Source organism: Suncus etruscus, chromosome 4 (assembly GCF_024139225.1).
Source record: "Suncus etruscus isolate mSunEtr1 chromosome 4, mSunEtr1.pri.cur, whole genome shotgun sequence".
Lineage (NCBI taxonomy): Eukaryota > Metazoa > Chordata > Mammalia > Eulipotyphla > Soricidae > Suncus > Suncus etruscus.
In genome coordinates, this window is record NC_064851.1 from 66,062,571 (window position 1) to 66,089,887 (window position 27,317).

General features: G+C 37.0%; 2 protein-coding genes and 1 non-coding gene across 4 annotated transcripts in view; all 3 read left to right on the top strand.

Moving 5' to 3' along the window:
* Window positions 1-27,317, top strand: part of KLHL32 (kelch like family member 32) — a 232,792-nt gene that overhangs the window by 155,405 nt on the left and 50,070 nt on the right. For both annotated transcript variants that reach the window (XM_049771331.1, XM_049771332.1), the window contains exon 6: window positions 16,867-17,082. In XM_049771331.1, the coding sequence (XP_049627288.1) occupies window positions 16,867-17,082 (216 nt within the window). The remainder of the gene's footprint in view (window positions 1-16,866; window positions 17,083-27,317) is intronic.
* On the top strand, window positions 5,608-5,768 carry LOC126007952 (U1 spliceosomal RNA). Its single transcript, XR_007495417.1, has one exon. It is a non-coding gene; the product is annotated as a U1 spliceosomal RNA (small nuclear RNA).
* Window positions 11,214-11,614, top strand: LOC126006014 (histone H2B type 1-C/E/F/G/I). Its single transcript, XM_049771348.1, has one exon. It carries the CDS (start codon window positions 11,224-11,226, stop codon window positions 11,602-11,604), a length of 381 nt encoding a protein of 126 aa, XP_049627305.1. The 5' UTR covers window positions 11,214-11,223; the 3' UTR covers window positions 11,605-11,614.

Sequence of the window (27,317 nt, forward strand, 5' to 3'; positions counted from 1 at the left end):
ATTTTTCCCTACTGAAATATATAAAAATATTGTATTAAAAGTGTACTTTAGGGCCCGGAGAGATAGTACAGTGGTGTTTGCCTTGCAAGCGGCCAATCCAGGACCTAAGGTGGTTGGTTCGAATCTCGGTGTCCCATATGGTCCCCTGTGCCTGCCAGGAGCTATTTCTGAGCAGACAGCCAAGAGTAACCCCTGAGCACCGCTGGGTGTGGCCCAAAAACCAAAAAAAAAAAAAGTGTACTTTAATAAGTAGCAAAATCAATGCTTTTAAATGCAACACATTACATCAAATTGTTGCCTTTGTATATAGCAAGTTTTGTTCATGATTTCCTTTGCTCTTTGTAAATAAAACAGCTCTCATTTCTGCCTCTACTGCCTAGTAGTTACTAAAAATGCTTATAGTTTGAGTTCCTTTTATATCTGCTACTAGAGCTTCTTATGAAGAAGGTGGTTTTTTTTATATAAAGTTCCTTAGTGTCCTCATATCCATAATTAGAGAAATAAGAGACGTGCATCTGTTTCAAAGAAGAAAAGTATAAGTTGTTCTCTGAGAGGGCGATCCATATGCTTGTTTCTCCACAGCTGTGCTTCTTACCTAGATTTTTTCCTCTGTCTCTTTATTCACTTTTTATTGACAAATGTCCTTTAGAGCAGGCTGGCCTTTAGACCAGTTCACAATTACAGAAATGACAGACTGTGCATGTCATTAAATTAGTTCCAGATGGCCCAGTCTCAGATTTATACATGCATTACAATATTTACACGTCAGCAACCAGGATAAGGGATGAGACTGCAGAGGTTTTCACTTATATTTGGCCCATTGCCCCTTTTCAAAAACAAAAAGAACTGCTTAACATCACCCTGAAATCTGTATTTTAAAAGCAAATACATAAACATTTTAGTTGTACCCAGGTTACTACCATGCCTGGGTTCTTTCAGCATGCCGAAACATTTGCCAAGTTTAAGAAAACCTGGGCTAAGGTTGTAAAGTTTTGTTACAGAAATTCCTCTCTTTAGGTAGGACACTTCACTCCAGTGAACACACCATAGTTATGGTGCTTAAACTTGGTCACAGCCAGAGTCACCACAAAGGCAGAATTTCTGAATCTCATCTGGAGTGAGGTCTTACCTACATTCTAACAACTTCCCAGATGATGCTGGTCTTCTGGTAAACCTAGTTGAGCGCTACCTCATTGTCACACTGCTGTACATCAATTACCTGCCTGCAAATCATTAGTATTCAATTTGGGGAAATATCACATTATATAGATAAATTTGAAGTAGCCTGATTTTGTATTTATAAAAATATTGATATTAAGGGCTGGAGTGATAGCACAGTGGTAAGGCATTTGTCTTGCATGCAGCCAACCCGAGGAATGGACCTGGTTTGATTCCTGGCATCCCATATGGTCCCCCAAGCTTGCCACGAGTGATTTCTGAGCACAGAGCCAGGAGTAACCCCTGAGCATTGCCAGGTGTGGCCCCAAAACCAATAAATTAATAAATATATAAACTACTTTTTAAAAAAATGTTGATATTAGGAATTTTTATAGCATTTAAAATATAAATAGTTGAAACAATGCATACTTGAACCCCCCCAAATCCTTTAAATTTTCATTCTTTTAGGGGAATTGTGAGGGGTTATTTCTAAGGAGTGCTCAAGAGAAGAGGGATTATTTCTAGGGTTTTCTCAAGAGGGGTTCTTTAGAGGCCCCACTAGAGATTCTCAGCCAACAAGGGTCAGCACCTCAGCGTGATGGCCATGAATATGGTGCAGTTCTGACTGGGGTTCTGGGGATACTTGTACACTTAAGTAGTTCTAGGGGACCCCAGGATCACATCCAAAAGTGCATCAAGTGATGCTCCAGAGACTAATGGTGCAGAAAACAAACTTGAATTAGGGGGCGGAGTGGTTATAGTGATCATCTTGCTGGCATCTCACCCAGGTTCATTTCCCAGTATCAGATATAGCCAGGGACCCTCCAGGAATAAGATGTGAGCACTACTGTGTGAGGGGGCCCCAAAGTGGAACAAAAACCTGAATGAATGATGCATATGCCTGGCAAACAACCTTGCTATACAATCTCCTAGCTCCTTAATCATAATTTTTACATATAATAATGATTGTGACAATCTTAGCAGATAACATACTATTGAAATATGCAGAATTGAACTAATTTTCCACACTATGATTTTATGAACAGAACTAAATATTTTAATTATTCTAAGTAATAATATACTCTTCTGTTATAAAAATATTTTATTAAATTTCCACCATAGGGGGGCCGGGCGGTGGCGCTAAAGGTAAGGTGCCTGCCTTGCCTGCGCTAACCTTGGACGGACCGCGGTTCGATCCCCCGGTGTCCCATATGGTCCCCCAAGCCAGGAGCAAACTTCTGAGCACATAGCCAGGAGTAACCCCTGAGCGTTACCGGGTGTGGCCCAAAAACCAAAAAAAAAAAAAAAAAAAAAATTTCCACCATAGTTAAAAAGGTATAGTTATTAAATTTTTATTTTAATTTTATTTAATTCAATATAGAGTATTTTCAACTATTGAAAGAAAAGCATATATTAACTTTCTCTACATAGTTCATATTTCAGTGGTAATATATAGGTGTAATGCTGAAACAGCTTTAGCAAGCTTTGCACTAGCAATTTGCAGCACAGGTGACCGGGACCAAAATTAGTTGTTCATAATGACTGACCTTCTGGGCTTCTTGTGTACTGTATTTCTAGCTTATGGGAGACTTTCCAAAGAACAATATAAGATTATTCATGAGCCTAGGTTATTAGGCACACAATTTATTATGAAAATGTACTGGTAATCTAATTGTAGTATTTCTCTGTTATATGGCATAAATATATTTAAATAGGCCTTCAAAGACTACAGGAATTAGAGCATGTGGGTTTTTTTTTTCTAAATTGCTACTAATATTTTTTGTTTTATCAAATTTTATCATATGCATATTTATATCAATGTACAAATACACTGCTAGCTCTCCATATTTACAAATTTGTATGCAACTATGCCTATATATTTGCATATACTATATACAAAAATATGAGTTCAAGTTATTTTATTAAATCTCAAGTAATCTGACCTGCATTGTCAATGAGTTGCTCTTTATTTCTTTGATAACTATAAAACTTTAACCTAACAAATTTAATATCATCTGCTATGAAAAAAACTCTAAGATACTTTTATATATGTGATATGACATTTTCCTATATGATTCATTTCAAGGCTATTCAAAATTTGTGTTTTATTTGTTTCAAAATGTTCCAAAGTGCTATCCCTTTACTACACATACACAACACAGTACTTTATATTGCTTTCTCTAGTCCTGGCATGCAGTCCTTCTCTGCAGCACCAGGTCATGTAATCACGTAATACCGTGATTTATAACTAGATTGTAATCCAAATAGGAAACAGGTGGAATCACAACTGGGTATAGTGCCTTGGATATTAATGGCTTGGCTCAGCAGTGGAATTTCTAAAGTGGTATACACTTTTTTGCCTTAATTATGCATTCATTAAAAGCTTTTATACCCAACAGAATAAAGTAAATATTTTTTGATCTCTATAGTGTGCTCCCAGACTGTAGATTTGCACAGCAGGGTCTTGATAATCTGAATAAATTGTATTTCCTCAAGGAGTTTATCATTCAAATAAGGTCATAAAGAAATGCAGCTCTCTCATCTTTAGATTCCTTTCTTTCTTTCTTTTTTTATTCTCTTTATTTAAACACTGTGATCTTTGTTTCTTTCTTTTTTTTCCTTTCTGCAGTATGTAATATAGAGCATGGGAAACAGAATATATCATAGCACATTATATATATATGTATATACATACATATATATGTATATATATATAATGTGTGCTTGTCCACTCTATGTACTAGTCTGTTCTCCTTGTTTATATCTTGTGAAGTGTTTAAGTAGAAAAGAAATCATGATTACACAGGACAATTGTGATTTTTATTGATATTTGTGGAAAACCAAGTTCATGTTACACAATCGTTTCATAAAATTTCTGGAACATGCAGAACTATAGTTTAAGAAATGTTGATAACATTTTTTGAGGGGAATAACAATAAAAGCAATAACAAAATAGCTGTTGTGCATTGAGTGCCAACATATAAATTTTGGGAATCCTTGCTACAGAGCACTTATTCTGTTTTAAGATGAAAGACTCAAAGGGATTCACACTTCTTAAGGCCATACTGAACAGTTAGTTTTAAAACATTCGCCTTTCCTACAATTCCAACATAAACATGCAACAGTTCTTTTCCCCTTAATTTAAAAACTGATGAAGATAAGAAAGACATAAAACTATAAGCCTAAATAAACTTGCACAGTCAATTGAACTAATAGTTTTTCTAGGTCATGAAGAATAAAATATCAGTATACATGGATGGGAACAGAAATCTAAAAACAGAATTACTGTTGTATGAAACTATAAAAATGGCTAACATTCGAGGTCACCATACCATGGATCTCCTCAGCAGCCCTCAGGAACCCAAAGAACATTCCTGTTTGTCTGCCTGGCAGTGTAGTGCTGGGGCCACATTGGCAGTGCACAGAGGCCACTAGAGATATACACAGTAGTGCTCAGAGAGGTAAGCAATGTTTGGGACCAAACTTGGCACTTAGAACAATCCAGGTATGTGCTATCTCCTTTAGGTACATATTTAAAAATATTTGTACATATTAAATATTATAATTTATAGGTTAATTTACTATTTAGAATATTAAAGTATTTTTAAAGGAAATAAAGACTATTTCACTATCGAGAAATCAAAACACAGGGTGTATTTTTGAGTTGTTTGTTTGTTTGTTTCTTTTTTGGTTTTTGGGCCATACCTGGCGGCACTCAGGGGTTACTCCTGGTTCTGCCGCAAATTATTCCTGGCAGACTCGGGGGACCATATGGGAATATGGGATGCCGGGATTGAACTCAATCTATCCTGAGTCAGCCAAATATAAAGCAACTGCCCTATCTATGTGCCATCACTCTGGCTCAAAGTTCACAGTTTAAAGGTCTGATTTAATTGTCTTATACTGTTGTTAGGGGGTGGGGAGTGCAGTACCCAGTGGTGTTCAGGGTTTACTCTTGACTTTGTACCCAGAAATCACTCCTGGCAGGACTTAGGGGTCTATATGGGGTTCTGGGGATCAAACTCAGTTGGACATGTCCTAAACAAGCACTCTTCCAGCTTTACTATGGCTCTGATCCTTAGGTCTGTTTTTCTTGTGATCTACCTATAATCCATGAATCAAAACTCACTTTACAAAGACAAGGAGGAAGTTCTAAGCAAACAGGAATAGTCCATAACTTAATGGGAAGAAAGTATGTAGCCACTGTCAGAGGATTAAAAAAATGTTACAAGTGGTTCAGACAGGGCCAGAAATACAGTTGAAAGGGAAAGGTTTTTGCTTTGCACACAGCCACCAAGATTCAACCCAGGTTCAATCCTTGGCATCCATATGGTCCCTAAGCACCACCAGGATTAATTCCTGAGTGTAGTACAAGGAGCAACTCTGAGCATTACTGGGAGTGGACCAAACCTCAATATATATAATGTTACCATAAAAAATAAAAAAGCTATACTTACTTGGCAGGGGAGATACCATGATTACAAGGTGGTTTTCCCAGGGTGAAGCTTATCCATTGCACTCCGGATGTGCTGACCCCTGTGATTTCCCCAAATGTGGGAAACTTGACTGCATAATTTGTGGTAGTGGGAAACTGAGAAAATAAAATCTTTAAAAAAAAATAAATAAAAATAAAAAACTGGGGCTGGAAGTGATGGCACAAGCAGTAAGGCGTCTGCCTTGCCTGCACTAGCCTAGGACAGACTGCTATTCAATCCCTGGCATATCATATGGTCCCCCCAAGCCAAGAGCAATTTCTGAGTGCATAGCCAAGAGTAACACCTAAGTGTCACCGGGTGTGGCCCCAAAACCAAAAATTAAATAAATAAAATACTAGCTCAGGCAGCTAGTAATCATCAGTAGGACTGTTCTGTCCATCTGAAGTGGACAAGCTCTCTTAAGGAAGTGGAATCTGATCTTGGTTTTTCTTGAAAGAAGGGAAAGAGCATTTGTAGTGCAGAATATTCCCTTTTTGAAGCTTTCTGAAGTCTCTTGAACCAACCTGACCTTAAATGCTTCACAAATAATACTCAAGGAATATCATAATTATTCTCATGGTCTAGAGGAAAATCATGAGAGATTGGTTCTCCTTAATAAATGTTTGACATATTTTTAACAAACACTATGAACATTTATATATTTCTAGTTCTCACTAACTAACAAGAAAATTGAGCTACTTTTTCAACATTCTGAGAAGAAAAAAAATAAAATCCAGCACTCAAATCAGAATACCCAACACTCTGTGCACATTAGGCCTTATACAAATACCAGCGAAGTGGGCCTACGTCCTATTTTCCAATTGTATGAAAAAAATCCACATTTATTATATTTAATAGAGCATTTCTTAAGCTCTGATCAAATATTTGAGAGCACTTTCTCACTTAATTGTGGGAGAGCTGTTTATGGTTTCAGTTGTGAAAACATGCTTATAAATAAGCTATCATTTCACTTCTTAAAATTTGAGTGGTATAGCTAATAACTTGTTGCTTTTTAATTTTATAAGCCAACAAACATTTTTTTTCAGTTATAGTCTGTGAGAAAAGTATTATGAATGCATTGCACCAAGGACAGATATAAGATATATATTTTGGGGGAGGCATATCTGGTCCTCAAGGGTTACTTCTGACTCTGCACTTAGGAATCACTCCTGGCAGGCTCAGGGAACAATATGGGATATTGAAGATTGAGCATGTAAGGCAAGCTCCCTACCCACTGTGCTATTGCTCTGGCCCTAATATATATAAAATAAATCTTTATTTAAGCACCATGATTACAAGCATGTTTGTAGTTGGGTTTCAGTCATAAACAGAATACCCCCGTTCACCAGTGCAACATTCCCATCACCAATGTCTCCCCTCCTCCCCCAGTAGAGAAGTAGAATGCCTGTCATGAATATGTGGGGAAGATATATTCTTAATCAGTTCATCTGGAACATTCTTACTAATTGGAAGATATAAACATTAATACATTATTAGAAATTATTTGATATGTGACAGGAGACTTGAAATGGAAGCACTGAAGTGGACAGCACTTTATTTTTTTCTATTTGACTTGCTCCCTAAAAACAGTGTATTCAAATGAATCTAGATGAAATTATTTCAATGATAGATTTGAATGCACTCTAAATAATAAAATAAAGTAAGTCTGCTATGATCATTGTCCCCCAACTGCGAGAACTTACTTATTTGGGGCATTGAGCACTGTCCTAAGGGATTACCAATTACTGTGCTCCATATAAGAACCACCAGATACTAATATTACCTCCCCTCATTGGGAAATGTAATGAAAGGGCCACAAGATTTACCCCAACCCAAACTGACCCAGTTCCTCCTATTTATGTCCTTCTCATCTGACACTGTTTCACAATTGTAACTGATTAAATATAACTCAAATTCAGACAGTGTTTGCCTTTCCCATGCTTTCTTCTCTAGCATATTTACCAGTGAATCTTGGGAATAGCCATCTAAGTAATCTGATTAGGAAAATAAGCTATACAGAAAGACTGAATTTGAAGAATATACAAAGTGAAGGATACATTATGCTCTGTAACTGGTATTTATTCCATAACTAAGAACAGTATCAGGGACATATTTCATGTTTCTTTTTTTCTGTTATTTAACTTGTCACTCATACTATAAGAAGCAAATAAACTGGAAAAGAGAAGTCAAATAGCCCTAAACCAAAAGAAACAAATCGTATTTTAAAATACTCCCCAAAGTACAACAATATATGAAGTATAATTCGGAATAAAAGCTAAATTTCAAGTTAGAAGGTGTGTAACTAAGTGAGATTCTTATTTAAGAAAAATAAAAAACTATTTTCTTTTTACTCAAGATTTTCTTGTTGCTGATGCCAAATTTCCATTTAAAACACTGCCTCTAGTTGGGTAGTAGAGCTTTAGCTACAAACTGTAAGAAAAGGAATAGTCACGTAATTAGGAGAAAGTATTATTTCTCCTAAGGAAAAAAACTTAATCTGAATAGTCATTTTGATAGAGGAAATAATACTCTTTGGACTGAAAAAGAAGCTTTGGCTGAATTGCTTATATTTTCATGGAAAAGCCACTATATTGCACTGTGTTAACATTTTCAGCTCTAGTTATTATTATAATTTTTTTCTTTTATAAAACTCAATGTCCACTGATCTTGCCTTTGTGTCTGTGCCATAGGAAAGGCCAGAAAATAAAAAGGTTGGTAATGTAGGCCACTGTGAAATGAAATAGTATGAAGAAAGACCTGAATTGGACAACAGAATTTTAATGGTACAGTAAAAAAAAATCATGACCTATTCTGTTTCTGCCATTATAAGAGAAATAACTTATTGATATTTCTTGATTATTGAATTATAGTCATATGTATTAGGCATTTTATTCCTGCTATATAGAATACTGTACATTCCTTTGCACCATAGAGCTTGGATTTGGAATAGGTAGATAGCTCCATGATTAAAAGGTATACACTCTAATGAGTGCTGTGGTGGAACTCTGCAGAAGGCAGGATGTGAAGATACTAGAAGGGGATGTGGTTCATCTTCCCTGAATCAGAAAAGCTAATAATGAAATGGGTCAGTCATTAAGCAAGAATGGTTTGACCTATGCAATACACCTGGCATTGTTTTAAGCACTGAGAATAGAGCAATGACTTAAAAAAATCATAGAGAGGTCCTTTTTCCTTAAAAATCATTTATGAGTCAGGGGGATAGTAGAGCAGGTAAGATTCTTTTTTTGCAGAAAGGCAACCTGTATTCAATCCCAGGCACTGCACATGGTTCCCTGAATAATGCCAGTAGTCATTCCTGAACATAAAGCCAGGAGTAAGCCCTGAGCACACAGCCAGGAGTGAACCAAAGTCTCCCCCACAAGTAAACAAGAAAATAAATAAAATGTCATAATATGATAGAGTTATTCATGTATCTCATGAGTACCTGGAGCCTCATTTAATTGTGTGAACTCTGACTCACAGCCAGGTGTACACAGTTTTATAAAAAGAAGTATGCAAGCCCTGTTGAGCACTGCAAGGAAGATGTTTGAACACTGTGGTAGGAAGTGTGATGTTCATAATGATGCCCATGTCCATATGTGAGAATATCACAGTCACTCCTAGTGTACATTATATCCATAATGTGCTTGAGCAGTACAATTAAAGTGTGTGACCTTCAGTGAGCACTGTTGTGAGGAGTGAGCTTCATAATCAGACTTAAAATTCCATGAGAGTAACACAACCAGACATGTGTGATCTCTGGCCATCATAACCAGCAGCAGAGGGAAGAAAAGTAGTGTTCAAGTCAGGAAATAGCACAGGTAAAAATCCCTATGGATGAGGAATTATGTTTGTAAATGATTGTCCTTCTTTATCTCTGTATCACCTTCTAGCAAGTCTCAAACAGCTGGAACATAAGGATGCTACTTGGCACATATGTGTGGCACTAAGGATAGATTTAGTGGTCAGACACTTGTGAAATAGGCACATTTTGTCATTGGAACAGTCCTTGAAGTCCCCCTTCATCTTTATTTCAAATTTTTTGTTTTGACCAAAGAACAGGCATTACAGTTCTAGCCTTGAATGCCTGCAATGGCATGGTTCAATCTTAGCACCACAGAGTCCTTTTCTCCTCCTAGAAGAGACTTTCAGCACAAAACTCCCAATTCAGAAGTGGTCATCATTGAAAGGTAGCATTGTTTCTCATCCATTCCCATCAAAAAGGTACATGGTTTCACAGGACCACAATGTAAAACCCCAGTGTCTATTAGAAGATAAAGGAGCAAATGAAAAGCATAAGTAAGGCATTTATTGTAGTTAATGAAAAAAAAAAAAAAGGCAAGAAAGGTAAGGCAAGAATGCCTTGCTCCTTAAACTAGATTAAGCAGGCACTGGGGCAGAAATATCCTTTTCTAGTTGTTTGGGACTTGTTTCTGGGATGATTAATGCAGATGAAAGTAGCCCTGGAGAATAGGAGTGAGACCATGGTTCAGAAAATGGGCCCTTTGTTGATTAGTTGGCATATATAAGGTGTACAGTCACAGGTAAGTTTGCTATCTCAGAAAATGTCTCTGCATTATTAAGGAGATCCCAGAACATCAAGGATACAGAAAAAAGGAAATATATTTCCAGCAGATCCTTCCCATCCTTGGCCAGTTAATATTTGCTTTTCCTCTAGCTTTAGCCTGCATGTTGCCTCAAGGACACATTTACTAACATTCCAGTGCATGTCAAAATAGTTTCTTATGGGTACAGAGCCCTTGTATTCTAATCCTTATTTATTTCAGTTATAAATTTTCAATTATTTGTAATATTTGTGGCTTGGAGAGTTTGGGTTTCATTGTAATTCTCAGATGCTATTCTAGTGTTGTTCTAGTCTGTGATCATGGCTTACCACTACCAATACTTGGAGGAACATAAGTGGTGCCAGAGATTTGATCTTGGGTTGTCTGTATGCAAAGTAAGTGTATTATGTCATTCATCTTTATGGAACTTTATAAAATCTTTTAAAGTTTTACACTTCAAATAAACTACATACTATATAATATCTGAAACCTGAGTAGTCTTCTGTATTGTTATATTACTAGTATCTAGAGTGATCCTGGCATATATGATGCAAATGAATTGGTATTGAATTTGTTAAAGCCAAAATTGGGTGGAAGGTTTGTTTAATGCTGGGTATAAAGTTGAGTAAAGTCCAGGGCACAAGAGGAAGCAACATTTCTGAATTGAGAATATTTCCCATAAAAATAATATAAACCGGGGGGGTGATGGTGGGGGATATGGGTTGCAGGAAGGGAACTGGGATGTGGGAGGACAAATTTGGTGATGGTATTCCCCTGATTCAATGTCAATATGTACCTAAAATACTACTGTGAAAGATATATAAGCCAATATGATCAAAATAAAAATTAAAGCAATAATATAAACCTATTCATGGATTTGAAAGATGTCATCACTATGGTCAGAATCTCATAAGGAGAGAAAAAGTTTGAGAGCTTGGTTCTGGACATAGTATTTAGGGACCTTGTCATAAGAAGTCTGAATATGCGATTTTTCTTTTCCTGCTTCTTAGCTACTCATCGCTACCATGCCTGAACCAGCCAAGTCGGCGCCCGCCCCGAAGAAGGGCTCGAAGAAGGCGGTGACCAAGGCGCAGAAGAAGGACGGCAAGAAGCGCAAGCGCAGCCGCAAGGAGAGCTACTCGGTGTACGTGTACAAGGTGCTGAAGCAGGTGCACCCCGACACGGGCATCTCGTCCAAGGCCATGGGCATCATGAACTCGTTCGTCAACGACATCTTCGAGCGCATCGCGGGCGAGGCGTCGCGCCTGGCGCACTACAACAAGCGCTCCACCATCACGTCCCGCGAGATCCAGACGGCCGTGCGCCTGCTGCTGCCCGGCGAGCTGGCCAAGCACGCCGTGTCCGAGGGCACCAAGGCCGTCACCAAGTACACCAGCTCCAAGTAAACTTTCTGCTGCTTGTACTAGTCCACCCAAAGGCTCTTTTCAGAGCCACAAAAAAAAAAAAAAAAAAGAAGTCTGAATATGCAAAGACACTAAATGCTAAAGAGGAGGAATAAACAGAACTCAGTGACAGATTAAATATGAGGGAAGTATATGAACCAGTTTTCAGGACCCTAATGTGGGTGACTAGATCTGTGATATAGGCAAATTTCTGTGAGAGATACATAGACAATTAGGTTTTTAAAATAATTCAATGTGGATATGTTAAGTACTGTATTACAATATAATCAACAAAAGATGTCATCTTACAGGCAATTGGAAAAATGAATTTAGAACTTTGGAGAAAGCCTTTGGGGTAGAAATAAAGATGTGGGGTTTACAACTTGCAGTCAGTTTTTATCTGAGTTGTATGGATTTTGCTTTGGCCAGCCTCCAATTTACTGATTTAATGGGAGCTACTTAAGACATTGATATCTATTCTTTCTTAAACTTCCTTGCATTAGCAATGAATCAGGGCTTATGGATGTCAAATAATGTTCAAATATACTTTATTCTCTTTTTCCCACAAAAATCTGCTTTTAAAATGTCAAGCTCTGTTATAAGTACTTTTATTCATTATTTCTATGGAACCTTATAATCAGTTAAACTCCTCATTTCATAAATGGGGAATAACTTAAAACTTAGTTCACTGATTGACCCAAGGTCATGGCCAGTGGTATTAAGGCTGAATTTGAACCATTTAGTTCCTGATTCTAAGGAGTCTGCTCTGTAGCTGATCTGTCACTGAATGCAATTATTCTCTCTATATAAAATTTTTTTCAAAAGAGCCTAGAAGTACATAATAAAACATTAATAATGATTATCTCTGCAGGGTGAAAGATGAATGGTTTTTGTTTTCTTGTCCATAGTTTGTATTTCCTGAGTTTTATAAAAACAAACATTTATTACTTTTTCTAACTAGAAACATAATAGCACTATATCTGTACTAGTTATTATTTTTTTCCACCCCAGTGTTATCTGTGGCCATTTAATGCATTTTAACCATTGCTTCACACCTCCTCACAATGATGGAAAGTTTTAAAAACAGTATCATGGTGATGATTTTGCTTACACACAGTCTTAGTCTAAAGAACCAGACAAGATGATTTTGCTTAAAGCTCACAAATATGAGGCTTGAATATCGTCACATCCTGACCTTACAAGTGCTTGGGTTTTTTCTTTTTCATCACCTCTTTGATTTATACAATTTAACTACGAAGGTGCTAAGGGGAGTGGAAACCTTTGACATGTGTAGGAAGCACTGAAGATTTGGGGAAAACTATGTTTTTTAAGTAGAATAGAGAAAGGGTAGAAAGAGGAATCAGGCTTTTAACCAATGCTTTCTTATGTGTCAGTTCAATTCTATAATGCTTTTTTTGGGTAGTCATTTACACTTGTCCATTTAGCTCTTTTAGTGTTACAGTAATATAAAATGTTTTGTTAGACTGGGTTGCGTGGTTATATAAAACCCTTAGGAAATGAAAATATTTCAGTACTGTGGAAGAAAGCATTAAGTAATTACCTTTGAAAGAAACACGGCAGAGAAGAAGCACAATGTTTAAATTCCTCTATTAAGAAAAAAGAATTATCTGGTTGTCTGTAGTTTTGAATTGACGTGTTCTTATGTTGCAAGCTTTTAATCTTAAAAACACAAAATTATTTTCCCATAAAGCAATTAATATAGAATATTTAATTGTCACTACCTAATCCAATCCAAACTTACACTTGTAGGCACCTTTCAGGCAAGAAAACAAATGGAAAAAACTTGTCTGAATCTCTTCTTATCTACCTTTCAGAGCTTTAACTTCATTCCAGAGCTTTAATTTTTCTGCTTCTTGCAGATGCTCATTTTTCTCTATGGTTTCATGACCATCCTACTATGGGCATGTAATTGGGTACCAGAAGGTTCTGACCTCTATACACACACACACATACACACACATCATATCACACACATCACACACACAAATGCTTCCAGCACCACCACCATTACAAATTTGAAAACTGTACAGTAATTTAGTGATACTAACATTGTAATCAAATCTCTGATTAAAGACTAAAACATTTTTTGAGTCACACCCCGTGGTACTTAGGGATTACTCCTGACTGTGTGCTCGGAAATCACTCCTGGGAGGCTCAGGAGACCATATGGGATTCCAGAAAATGAACCACCATCAGTCCTGGGTCGGCTGTGTGCAAGGCAAATGCCCTTCAGCTGTGCTATTTCTTTGGCCCCTAAATATTTAAACTTAATTTATAGATGTACTAGCCAGAAACACTTGATTCATTCTGAGGAAATTAAAATTCTAAAGTTTTCTCTGAAAGCTTTATGTGCGAGATTTATTATACTTTTTGTCCTCCAAGAGAATACTTTACCAATTTATTTTACCAAATTTATTTAATTTACCAAATTTATTTACCAAATTATTCAGAAAATACACTAAAGCATCACTAGCAAAACTTAGTTCTAGGATTAAAAATCTTCACTATTCTTTTGGTAAAATTTGCTGAATGGTAATCCAAGTTTGATTAAACAGCTACGAAGAGACAGATGTTTGATTATAATACATTTTACTGGTCATCTGTGGTAAACTTTGTTTTAAAAGATAAACATTTATTTCTTTTCAATTGTGTTGGCAAGTAAAGGTATTAAGAGGTAGGGTCTTGTAACTCAGTTCTTTTAGGATTATAATTAAAGTGTCACCCTTTGCCCAAAGGAATGGAATTAAAACTAAAAATGATTCATCAGGTAGCTGTGCTAAGATGAAGTTGGGACCCTGAAAACTTTATTATGCTTTATAATTTATAGCAGCCTTAGAAGCTATTTACAGGACATCATTGTCCAACATAGTGACAAACACATAGATAATGAAAAAATTTTATTACATTTAATGTACAATATTCAGAACAATATAATTTCAACATATATTCAATATAAAATATTAATTAGAAGATATTTTACTTTAGATACTTCTTGCATTTGACATATATATATATACTTAAAGCTCATTTAAAAATGGATAGGTCACATTTCAAAAAATCAATATCCACATGTGGCTAGTGGTTGCCAAATGGACGTTGTATTTAGAACATGTTCCTTTAAATGTACAAATTTTAAAGAAAGAAATACATTAGAATATTTTTATATTAAAATTAATTTATTTTTAATTTTTAAATACATCCACTAGAAAACTATTACTTTTGCTCTATAATAATTGTTCTTCTTGATATGATTACTGTCTGATTTTTTATCTTTACTTAAACATCATGATTATAAATATGATTGTAGCTGGGTTTCAGTCATGTAAAGAACACCCCCCTTCACCAGTGCAACATTCCTGTCACCAATGTCCCAAATCTCCCTTCTTCCTACCCCCATCAGTACTCTAGACAGGCTTTCTACTTCCCTCATTCATTCACATTGTTAGGATAGTTCACATGGTAGTTTCTCTAACAGCACTCATCACTCTATGTCGTGAGCTTCATGTCATGAGCTGGACCTTCTATCCCTCCTCTCTTTTGTCCCTGAGAATTATTGCAGAAACCTCTTTCATTTTTCTTGAAACCCATAGATGAATGAGACTATTCACTCTCCCTCTGACTTATTTCGCTCTGCATAATAGATTCCATGTACATTCATGTATAGGAAAATGTCATGACTTCAGCTCTCCTGATGGCTGCATAATATTCCATTGTGTGTATGTACCACAGTTTCTTTAGCTACTCATTTATTGAAGGGCATCTTGGTTGTTTCCAGAGTCTGACTATTGTAAATAGTGCTGCAATGAATATAGGTGTGTGGAAGGGATTTTTGTGTTGTATTTTTGTGTTCCTAGGGTATATCCCTAGGAGTGGTATAGCTGGATTGTATGGGAGCTCAATTTCCAGTTTTTGGAAGAATCTCCATATCGCTTTCCATAAAGGTTGGGACTAGATGGCATTCCCACCAACAGTGAAAAAGAGTTCCTTTCTCTCCACATCCCCACCAGCACTGCTTGTTCTCATTCCTTGTGATGTGCACCAATCTCTCTGTGGCATGAGATGGTACCTCATAGTTGTTTTGATTTGCATCTCCCTGATAATTAGTGATGTGGACCATTTTTTCTCGTGCCTTTTGGCCATTTGAAGAAATACATTAGAATATTTTTAGAAAGAACCTTATACTTTATATAACATAAAAAGGGGAGACAATTTGCAAATTAAAGAGATTGTAAAATAGCTTATGTAATGATATTCCACTTCCTTAAGATATTGGAAAATAATGTTCATATATTAATAACTATAAGTTAAACATGAGCAAAAATTAAGACATGATTCACTATCCTACTTGAAATAGCAAAGTTTTTATTCAACAAACTTTTTACACTCACTCTTATTCTTGCAAATTCCCAGTACACAGGTTCCACGGGACATGGAACTCTGCAGACATCAGAGTTTTATCTATAGGTCTCTGCAATTATAGAGAATAGTCACCCCAGCCTACTTCCCAATGAAGCTTTGCTATGAAATATCTGAAAATAGGGAAATTCACATTGTGAGCTGCATTTTTTAGGCTAACACAAAAGTAGATCATTATACATTTTATTTCCCATAGGAATCAACTGTTCAGGATAGAAATCGTTTCTGTAAGTTGTCTTCATTTCCTAAGGCCTTACAGATGAACTTTCATGTTCCAATTTGATTAACTAAGGGTACATGTTGGTTTAAACTCAAAGATAGACTTATGTAGCAGTTTTGGAGAATGAGTAAGTAGGGTCTTTCTATTTATAGTTTGTGTCATGGAAATGTAAATCTCCCTTTATCTATCCTCATAAGAACTTTAGAATAAAAACAGCACCAGAGAGCTATAAAAAGAGGTAAGAATAGCAAAATAAAAAGCAGGTTGTTTTTTTTTTTTTTTAGTAGAATGCAAAGTAACATCTGGTGAGTAAAACTCGAATCCCCATTCAATTCCTGTATTCAGAATTCAGATGTCTGAGCATTTAGGTTTTACCAAGGGGCAGCACTTAAGGGAAATCAATGGGTTATGGTTAGGCTGAGGCTGTGTGGTCTGTCCTGGACTTCCTCATGGTTCTGTTCCACATTCTCAGTGGAGTCCAGTCTCATTTCTCTTGCTCCTGTCAACTGATAAATGAATATAGCCCATTGTAATTTCTTTCTCATTCTTTCTTGTTTTGATTACTAAGATATCTTTTATCCCTCCATTTTATTTTTTTGTGCATTCAGGAATTAAATAGCTTTAATTACTTGGATCTGTACAGACTTGCGGACCTCTTTAACCTCACTTTGTTGGAGAAGGCCGTGATCGACTTCTTGGTGAAACATCTCTCGGAACTTCTGAAGAGTCGCCCAGAAGATGTCCTGACTCTTCCTTATTGTCTGCTTCAAGAGGTCCTGAAGAGTGACCGCCTGACCTCACTGAGTGAAGAGCAGATTTGGCAGGTAAGGGTGCACTGAATACATCATCTTCTTGCCTCATGGAGAAGGCATGGACTGATTAAAAGTAAAAAGGTTGAGTACCAAAGGACAGCTATTTTTTATCTGATTGGCCTCTCTCGGGTAACTGTTATAGAAATGACGCTCCCTGCTGAACAACTAATGGGAAAACATCAGCTGTTGAGATGACTCAGAGTTTCAGGCTGATCAGTTTAATTCACAGGAGCTCTGAGGCAACAGTCCTGAGACCCTCAATGCATCCCCCCTCCAAGTATTACAGTAGTTCTACTAGGAGGAGTTCCACTAGGAGGAGTCCAAGTTCCTGTCTCACTATTAAAAGTCATTTTGTAAAAGGTATATGTTGTCTTGATGCATGTTTGAGATTAGTGGCATTTCTGAGAAATAAAGTACTGATTGGGTGCTTGCTTGCCTTACACATATCTGACCTATGGTTTCCCCAGCACAAAACAAGTATTAGCCCTGAGCACTGAACAAAGAAGTAGAATGCCCGTCGAGAATACAGGCAGGGATTGGGAAGGAGGGGGGGGTATTGGTGTGGGAATGTTGGACTGGTGAAGGGGGGGTATTCTGTTTATGACTGAAACCCAACTACAAACATGTTTGTAATCATGGTGCTTAAATAAAGATTTATAAAAAACTTTATTTTAATTTGTTAAGGATAAAAAAATAAAATTTCTCTATATCTACTAGTGAGATTTTAAATACTTACTGAACTTTTAGTGTAGCCTAATAATTATTTAAATAAACATATGTAAATTATTAAAAAAACACAGTCCCTATTCCCCAAAACAAAATAACCAGTAAAATCCAAACAGAAACTAATCTGATGCCCCCCAAATTTGTTTTATTGTAATTCAGAAACTTCCTTTGTTGCAGCAGACTGCCTAAATGACTGAAATCAAGCAATTCTTGTACAATAGTGGGGTTGGAAAAAAAAATTCCTCTACTTAGTTTCTTCTGCATTCATTGCCTTTTTTTTTTTTTTTTTTTTTTTTTAATTTTTATTTTGATCATAATGGTTTACATAGTGTTGACAATAATATTTTAGGTACATATTTACATAAAATCAGGGGGGATTCCCATCACCAAATTGTCCTCCCTACACCTCCATTTCTGTCCTACCTCCCATTTCCTCTTCCCTCATCCCAGGTCGGCTTGAATATGTGGTCCCCTCTTTATCTAACCCACAACTTAGTAGTCTTGCACCTGTTTGGTCTTGATGCCTCCCTTAGTTCCCCCTCTAACTGGAGGCAGGACTAGCTAGTTCAAGTTGCGTGGTTTTGTTTGAAAAAGAGAAAAGTAATAAACTGGGGTAAGGATCTAATACCCCGAAACTGGGCGGAATCCTTCTAGAGGCTCTCATCATCGTTTTGAGAGATGGAGAAAAAGAAGGTGAAACACTCCACCAGTACCAAAAGAAGTGTCAAATATCTAGTGAGGGCTTGAGCTGTATCGATAAGCACCACAAAAAAAAAAAAAACAAAACAAAAAAAAAACAGGCAAACAAACAAACAACAAAAAGCAAAACAAGCAAAAACAAACAAACAAAAAAAACACACCATGGTCTTGAAATGAGAAACATGGCATAGCACATAACGAAAGAAAAGAAAGGAAGAGAAAATATAAGTATGGTTGGGGACAGTTTCAATAATCACTCCCAAACAGAGAAATCGACCAAAATAGATAGGTGAATAAAAATAATAACAACAATAATAAATGGAGGTAAAAAATATATAGATAATAACCAAGGTTTTGTGCTTTTTGTATTTTTATTTTTTCCCTCCTGCCCTGGCACAGTAAATATTGGGGTCATTCGAAAAGGAATTCACTTGGCCTAAGAGATATGGGGTTTCTCCGTCCTTGGAGCATACTGTCATGGGATCAACACTAGACTTTGCTCAGGAGCCTTTACTCTCCCGGTGGTGGTTTTTTTTTTTTTTTTTTTTTTTTTGGTGTGTGGAAGACTTCTGTTCTGTGTTTAGAGGTCTCAGTATCTGCACAGCTCCTGAGGTGGGACTTATGATGAAGTCAGTCTTTGTGGTTCTAGAGGTTCTGTTACCTCCGTATCATTTTAAACCATCTTCTGTGGTTGGTGATCTTGGTCTTTGCCCTGATCCTAGGGTGGCACCTAGGATACATTGCCTTTTTTTTTTTTTAAATTTCCTAAGCCTATCCTTTGGCCTAACATAGCATTCTTTTAGAAGAGCCTTTGTATCTGGGACAGAGGGAATTTTTCTTTTCATGTGTGTGTTTTTAAGTTGATTATTTAATTTAATTTTTTTCAGAATTCTTTAAATTCTCAAAATATTAAATTATTTTCAGAATTCTTTAAATTCTTCTAAAATTCACAGGATATCTTGGAAAACAGAGCCTATATTTCCTCCTTTTTCTACATTGTCTGTCTCACTTACTGGCTAACTAGTTTTTTACTTTTAAGGTACCATACATCCAAGATTATCTAATTATTTAAAGAATGAATAATATACAATATGGCAACATGCAAGGGAATTTACAAAGTAACAATTAATTACCTTGTATCTTTCTCAACAAGTTGACTATTTCCCTGATGTCTTTCTTCCTCATTTCTTTCTTGTCTTACTCTCCCTTCCCTTTCTTCTTGTGGATCACAATATTTGATTGTGGAATTCAGATGTTTGGTTTTGTTGCTCACCAAGACTCACAGGCTTGGTATCGTTATGCTGGACATCGCATGCTCTTACGGCACCAAGAACCAAAAGCAACACAACCACTAGGATTGCACCTGGCATGTGGACGATGCCAGGAACCAAATTCTCATGTCTGCATTCATCAATGAATTCGTCACTGAATTAAGGGCAAGTGGTCAAGGGCCAAGATTCAGCAGGAGAGACCAACCCTTGAATGTGTGAAGCACTGGTTTGCTTCTTAGCACACAAGAACAAAAATTGAAATTAAAATATAGCAACATCCGGGGCCGAGATATAGCATGGAGGTAGGGCATTTGCCTTGCATGCAGAAGGTCGGTGGTTCAAATCCCGGCATCCCATACGGTCCCCTGAGCCTGCCAGGAGCAATTTCTGAGCATAGAGCCATGAGTAACCCCTGAGCATTGCCAGGCGTGACTCAAAAACCGTGTGTGTGTGTGTGTGTGTGTGTGTGTGTGTGTGTGTGTGTGTGTGTGTGTGTGTGAACATCCTCTTCAGTGTTGCTTCCACCAATAAGAATTATAAAAGCTGGGGCCGGGGACCAGGAGAGATAGCACAGGGGTGTTTGCCTTGCAAGCAGCCGACCCAGGACCAAAGGTGGTTGGTTCGAATCCCGGTGTCCCATATGGTCCCCCGTGCCTGCCAGGAGCTACTTCTGAGCAGACAGCCAGGAGTAACCCCTGAGCAGCCCCGGGTGTAGCCCCCCCCCCCAAAAAAAAAGGCTGGGGCCGGAGCCATAGCGCAGCGGTGGGGCATTTGCCTTGTACACGGTTGACCCAGGACGGACCTTGGTTCGATCCCCGGCGTCCCATAAGGTCCCCCAAGCCAGAAGCAATTTCTGAGTGCATAGCCAGGAATAACCCCTGAGCATCACCAGTGTGGCCCAAAAAACAAAAACAAATTATAAAAGCTGCAGTGAATTGAGGAAGTCTAAGCCAGGCTTTTAGTAGATTAACTGACTTGTCACATAGGCCTGAAGGATGACTGCTGCCATTCCATTTTTCAGATAAATAGCATTAAGACTCCAGTTCCTTAACCAGAGTCACAAAGCAGTACTCAAATCCCAGTGTGCGAATACCATATTATTTTTACAAAGAAACTTTAAGGAGGCTAACAAAAAAAATCATAAATGCTCCTTCACAGGTATTTCTGATGTTTGTTCAGGAAGAGGTCAAATGTATCGGTGAGGATGAGTTTTTTTATATAAATTTTAATTATTACTAATTCTCTTCTGTAAACAAATTATTCTAATTTTCTGGTCACTTCAAGTGGGAAAAGGCAAAATTTGTCATGAGTTCCTGAGAGGAAAGACAAATAACTTGAGATGCATGCTGCAGTTAGTTATTTCTACCAGAATTAAAAGATCTAAACTATCCAGCCTTGTGTTCTCGCTCTGTGTGGCACTGTGTCAACCTGCCTGAGATTGACATGGCAGTGTACAAATGTCTGAGTGTTTCTCTATTCCGCATTGTACATTTAAGAGTTACCATAATCTCTAAAGGTTACTGCTTTTGTAATGTAGATATTTTTAATGGTGATGATTAAAATTGTTACTACATTGTAATGTAGATATATTCTTTCTGCTTCAGGCAATATTTTTTTATACCAGGTCCTCAAGAAAGAATTAAAAGGCTCACATAAATATGATCAATTTAGGCATTCAGCAGCAAAATGAAACTGTTTTTGTTTTATCTTAGTAAATAAGTAATTCCCTCATCCTCAACCCCATCAAGAAAAATCAAATCAGACCAGCTATATTGCCTCAAGTATAGTTAAGTTCATCATTTTTGCTGAGGTTATACTAGTAATGCAATATACCATGGAAGAATCTAATATTCTGCCCAGGGTGAAGATTGGGTATGCCAGAGGATTAGTGTCAGGGTGCTTTATAGAAGTGAAACTTGATGGACAGGTTGGAGACAGATCTACAGAATCTCATTAAATTGCTGAATTGCTCATTACGGAACGTTCTCACTGTAATAAAGTGCTCATTGACTTTGACAAATCCTCTTCCCATATCTTAAAGAAGAACAGTGAAGCAAGTGGTGTTGGGGAGGAGAAAGAAAATTGGCACAAAGTCGTTCAGGTAATAGAAAAGCGAATGGAAGGTTAGTGTTATTGGAGTAATGTTTGCAACCAACAACTTACCTGAGAACCCACTGAACCCAGTACACAGACATGTCCTGTCCACTATTCCATGTTTTCACATGTGATTATTCTACTCCCAGATAATGTAGAATGGACTTGTGCTTTCTTTGGGAAAGATCTTATTTTCATTATTCATCAGACTTCATACAGTTTGACTCTGGCTGTATGTCATAAAGATCTTTAATCTTGGGATTGGTGAGATAGAACAGCGGGAAGGACAATTACCTTGAATGTGGTTAACCTGGGTTTGAATGTTGGCCCCCTATATGGTACCCTGAGCCATGCCAAAAGTGATCCCAGACCAGGGATAAATATTGAACAGGGGTAAATATTGAACACAGCTGGGCATTCCCTGAAAAAAAAAAGGATTGAATGGAAAATAACTTAAAATAATCCTCACTAAACAAACTCTTTTTGGGAGTATGAGCACATCAAACAGTGAACAAAGCTTATCCCTTGATCCTATGTTATTGATTACCCCTGACAGTGTTTGGCATAGCATATGTGATGCTGAGGATCAAACTTGAGTCAGCCACGTGCAAGACTAAATACCTTATCCCCTATACTTTTTCTCTGACCCCCATTATAAACTTTCATTATTCACACTCCCCTCCCCTCTCAGGTCCCTTATCAGGTCCTTTTCTTATAACAGGTGCTGTAAACCTTATTAGTCTACGGATATGGAAACTTAAGAAGTCCTCCTTGTTCTGTCTTGAATTTGCTCTTTTTGTTCACCATCTGGCCTTTTAAAATTTTATATGAAGTCTTTTCTTCTGTCTTTCTTGTCATTTTCCTCTCTCTTCCCTAGCCTTGCTCTATGCCTTGACATCATTCTCAACAAAGAAGTTTGCAGTGCACATATGCTATAGATAAATTAGAAGATAGAAGTCCTCTTAAAAAGTATGGCTTTTTTTAAATTTCAATTCAGTTCAACAATTTGGCCTTATGTTTTAAGGCCATCAATTTCTCAGGTTCAAGATAACAGAAATTGGTTATTGGGATCAAAGAAGAGTAGACTAAAAATGAGCAAATCAGTAGAAAAGGAAACACAGGCATGAGGTCACTCGCATCCGTGACCTGACAAACCTCCACCAGTTTTATTTTGTTTGGGGCTTTAGCTCTAACATAAGACTTTGTTTCAGAGGGGCCCTGTTAAATTTCTACAGTTAAATTCAACATAGGGCTTCAGACTAGTGAAGGAGGTTCTGCTATAAATTTAGAGTAAAATAATGAAACAATTCCATACTACTCCCACAAACAGAGCTTGCATTCATTTTGATAGGATTGCATATGGGATAATCTGTGTTCTACACAGTCTAATACATCCTGTTTTTGTTGTTGTTTTGTTTTGTTTTTACTTTGGAGTTTCTTTCATCAAAATGAATAGAAGATTACTTTCCATGGGAGTATAGTTAATAAAAAAAAACCTGAATATAATGTAAATTCTTGTATTTTGTAGTATAGCCAATAACACACTACACCATTGTGTTTATCCAGAGCCTAGTAAGCATCTAAAATTACTGAAGTCCCAGGCAGATTTTGTTTTGTTTTGTTTTTGGGACACACCCAGCGGTGCTCAGGGGTTACTCCTGGCTATCTGCTCAGAAATAGCTCCTGGCAGGCACGGGGGACCATATGGGACACCGGGATTCGAACCAACCACCTTTGGTCCTAGATGGGCTGCTTGCAAGGCAAACACCACTGTGCTATCTCTCCGGGCCCCCAGGCAGATTTTCTAGCTTTATATCGCTTTCCAAATCCTCAACCCAAGTAGGAGGAGGGTCTTTTATTCTCCTAAATCATTTTTATTCTAGCTCTGAAATAGTGATACAAGAAGAATATTTCAAAACAAATAGTTTAACCTAAAATGCATATTTTTGATTATCTGCTATGTGCTAAGCACCCAGTCAGAAATTATTTCCTGGGGGTAAAAATCTTTTTAATTTACTTTTAATTTTTTAAGTTTTTATTTAAAAAATCATAATTTATAAATGTATTGACAGTTGAATTTCACCAGCAATCTCACCACAGTGTCATCGCTATGTCTAGGGATCCCATACACCATCATCCCCAAACCTGACTCCTTGAAGAGCACCTTACAAATTTTAGTATTTGCAATTTAGATCTCATGTCTTCAATGTTACTGAGTCTATGTATAATAATACCACTCTCCCATATCACCAATATAATGGAAAACGTGACCTCTGTTCCCCCATTATTTCCCTTTATTTTCTTCTTCCTTCCTGTCTTCATTTCTTTTGTTCTCAGTCCTCCTCCCTAAACTCTGGGATTAAAGATGATCTAGGCATCCCCTCTACTACATTATATTTTCTCATCTAGTCATTCAATATGTAACAGACAAGTGAAATCATCCTATGTTTTTTAAAAGCTGTTTATTAAAAAATGTTTCTTGGGCAAGAGAGATAGTGTGAAGGTAGGGCGTTTGCCTTCATGCAGAAGAAAGGTGATTCAAATCCCAGCATCCCTTATGGTCCCCTGAGCCTGCCAGGAGTGATTTTTGAGCCTACGCTCAGATAGGAGTAACCCCTGAGCACTATTGGGTGTGACCGAAACATCAAAAAAAAGTTTTTTAAAAAAGTTTTTTAAACTTTTTATTTATTTAAAATTTAATTATTAGTCTAGACTCGCGGCCTGTGGCCCGAAACAGCCCTCCGTACAACATTTTGTGGCCCTGCCCTAGAGGAATCTTTTTTTGTTTTGTTTTGTTTTGTTTTGGTTGTTTGGATCATACCTCATGTTCAAGGCTTACTACTGATTTTGCACTCAAGGATCACCCCGACTTTGCCTCCTGCGGCCCCCAGGTAAATTGAGTTTGAGACCCTTGGTCTAGAGATAATTCAGTCTTGTCTCTGAGTGAAGTTTAATTTTCCTTTAAGTATTAATTTGTTAATTCATTTGAGTAAATAGGTTTTATAATTTTATATGGAGACTCTAAATGTCTATGATTTTCTTCCTTTAGGTTTTGGGGATGAGATCGTGTGGCACATCCAGTGGTACTGAGGGAAACTCAGTAGTGTTGGGATGGCAACCGGGCCTCCTATATGCCAAACATGTGCTCTCATCCCTTGCACTAGCTCCACTGCCTCTTTTTCCTTTTCCATCTTGGGTTGAGGGCAATTCTTTCTTATATCCTCAAGCATGACTTTGCACTACTCCAATGAAGAATACTGATTTGATGTTAAACAAAATCAAACCTTAGCATGAAGTTTTCTTTTTTCTATTCTTTTCCCAGTTTGATGTGGCAAAGGGATACCATGTCATTTGTTTTGGGGTCAAGGAACAATCCTACTTATATTTGTCTTGGATTATACAACCCCAGAGGCAAAGGCTGAGCTGGCTATGTTTTCAGTGAACTCTGCCATGTTCTTCTCTTGCACTCTATAAATAAATAAAAATAATAATGCAATTTTATATTAAAATGGGTAACAAGATATAGGTAACAAGAATGGGTAACAAGATATCCTATCATTCATAGAGTAGGTTAAATATGTTTCTAGCAAAATGCATAAAAATTGAGTTCAGCCTTTTAAAGTCTCTGTTTTCTTTTTGTTCTAAATTTGCTTCTATACATCATGGTGCTCATAACACTCACTTTCCATTTCTAGAGACATAAGTTACATAATGTTTAGCACAGTCATCAACCTCAGATGAATTAGTTTCTTAACAAGCCCCTCCTGATCTTTTTTTCTGCACCAGAAAACCACCCACATTATAATTTAATTTAATCATTTCCTCAAAAGGAGTTTCAGAAGGTGATGCCAGATAAAAACTTCTATACATTTACAGTTGGAAAATCTAGATGTATTACAAGTTTTGTTTTTGATAAAATGATACAAGTGTACCTATGGTTTGGGAGAAGCTAGCACTTAAAACAATAGTATCTATCATTTTCCATAGTTGTATGTTACTGAACTGTTTATATGATGTTCACATAGTTAGTATTTCTTAATTTTCCTGTGTTACAAGTGGGAAGACTGGCATAAAAATCAGACTCTTTTAAATATTGTTCTCTTTCTACTTTGTCTCTATAGTTTTTAAATGAATAATGGAGCTCAATAACATCTGGAAGAGTTATAAAGGTTATCTTTAACTTTTAAAGATGCTGAGAAAGGTTTAAGTATTTTTTTTCTCTGTTTTGTGCCCACAGACCCAAGGAGATGACAGTCACCTCTGTTTGCTTCCATGTCTGTCATGTTGTTAATTTTATTTCTGTGCACATTGTATGCTCTTTATTCATTTCATCTAGTGATTCTGAAATCCTGCTCTTCTGGTTATATCCTAACATGTATTATAGATACCTGCTTTGTGGAAGGTTCTGGGTAGTTAACAGTAGGAATAATTAACATGATCTTGCTTCAGAGATCTTACAGAAAATACCTGACAGAGTATCTGGCTTGCTACTATTTTCTACCATGTCTGATTTTTTTTTCTAATGAGGACTGACATATGCCATTAACTGTTTAAAACACGGTGACTCTGGTACATACCACAGGTAGCTAACACTTGAATCTTAACACTGGACCCTAGCTTTGAACTTTGCAGGTGGTTGGCTAAGAATCTCTGAGCATATCAGGAAGCCGCCTCTTTCTTCCTCAAAGATATCATTTTGTAGGTGACCATTTGACCAAAAAGTTTCCTGAGTAATTGGACCATGGTGGCAAGAAATTGAATAAAATCTTATGGCGTAAGAACTTTCAACTCTAACTAAGGTTGTTATCTTCTATGCTATTTCCACTCTTCCTCAATTCAGTTTCTGACATGTATCTGTCATTTTTCTTCTTTTTATGCATCTTTATGGTATTTCTTTTAAATTGTACCTTCTATTCTGTTTTGTATTTAGACACCATGATTACAAAGTTGTTCATGACTGAGTTTAAGTCTTAAAATGTATACCTTCACACATGAACATTTTCCACCACCAAAGTCTCTGGTTTCCTTCTTAACCTTCCCTTTGCCTGCCTCTGGGGTAAGCATTTTGTGTTCTCTCTCTCTCCCTCTCTCTTTCTTCCCTTTTTCCTGTTTAAACACTGAAGTTTGCATTATTGTTAATGAAGGGATATCGTACATATTACTTCATCTCCATCCAACACTGTTATTGTCCCAACTGAGCAGTTCCAATTGTCATTGTCATAGTGGTCCCTTCTAAAGAGCAAGAACAACCAGTACTGGTGCAGATGTGGGCAGAAAGGAGCTCTCACTGCTGGTGTGAATGCTGACTTGTCCAGCCTTTGGAAAATATAGATATTTCTAAAAAAAAAAAAAAAAAAAGAGGGAATTGAACTTCCATGTGATCCAACAATACCAGTCCTAGGAATATACCTTAAATGCAAAAGCACAATGCAAAATGCCATCTACACTTCTAGGTTC

Coding starts and splice junctions, on each gene's coding strand:
- LOC126006014 (XM_049771348.1), top strand. CDS start 11,224: ATGCCTGAACCAGCCAAGTCGGCGCCCGCCCCGAAGAAGGGCTCGAAG.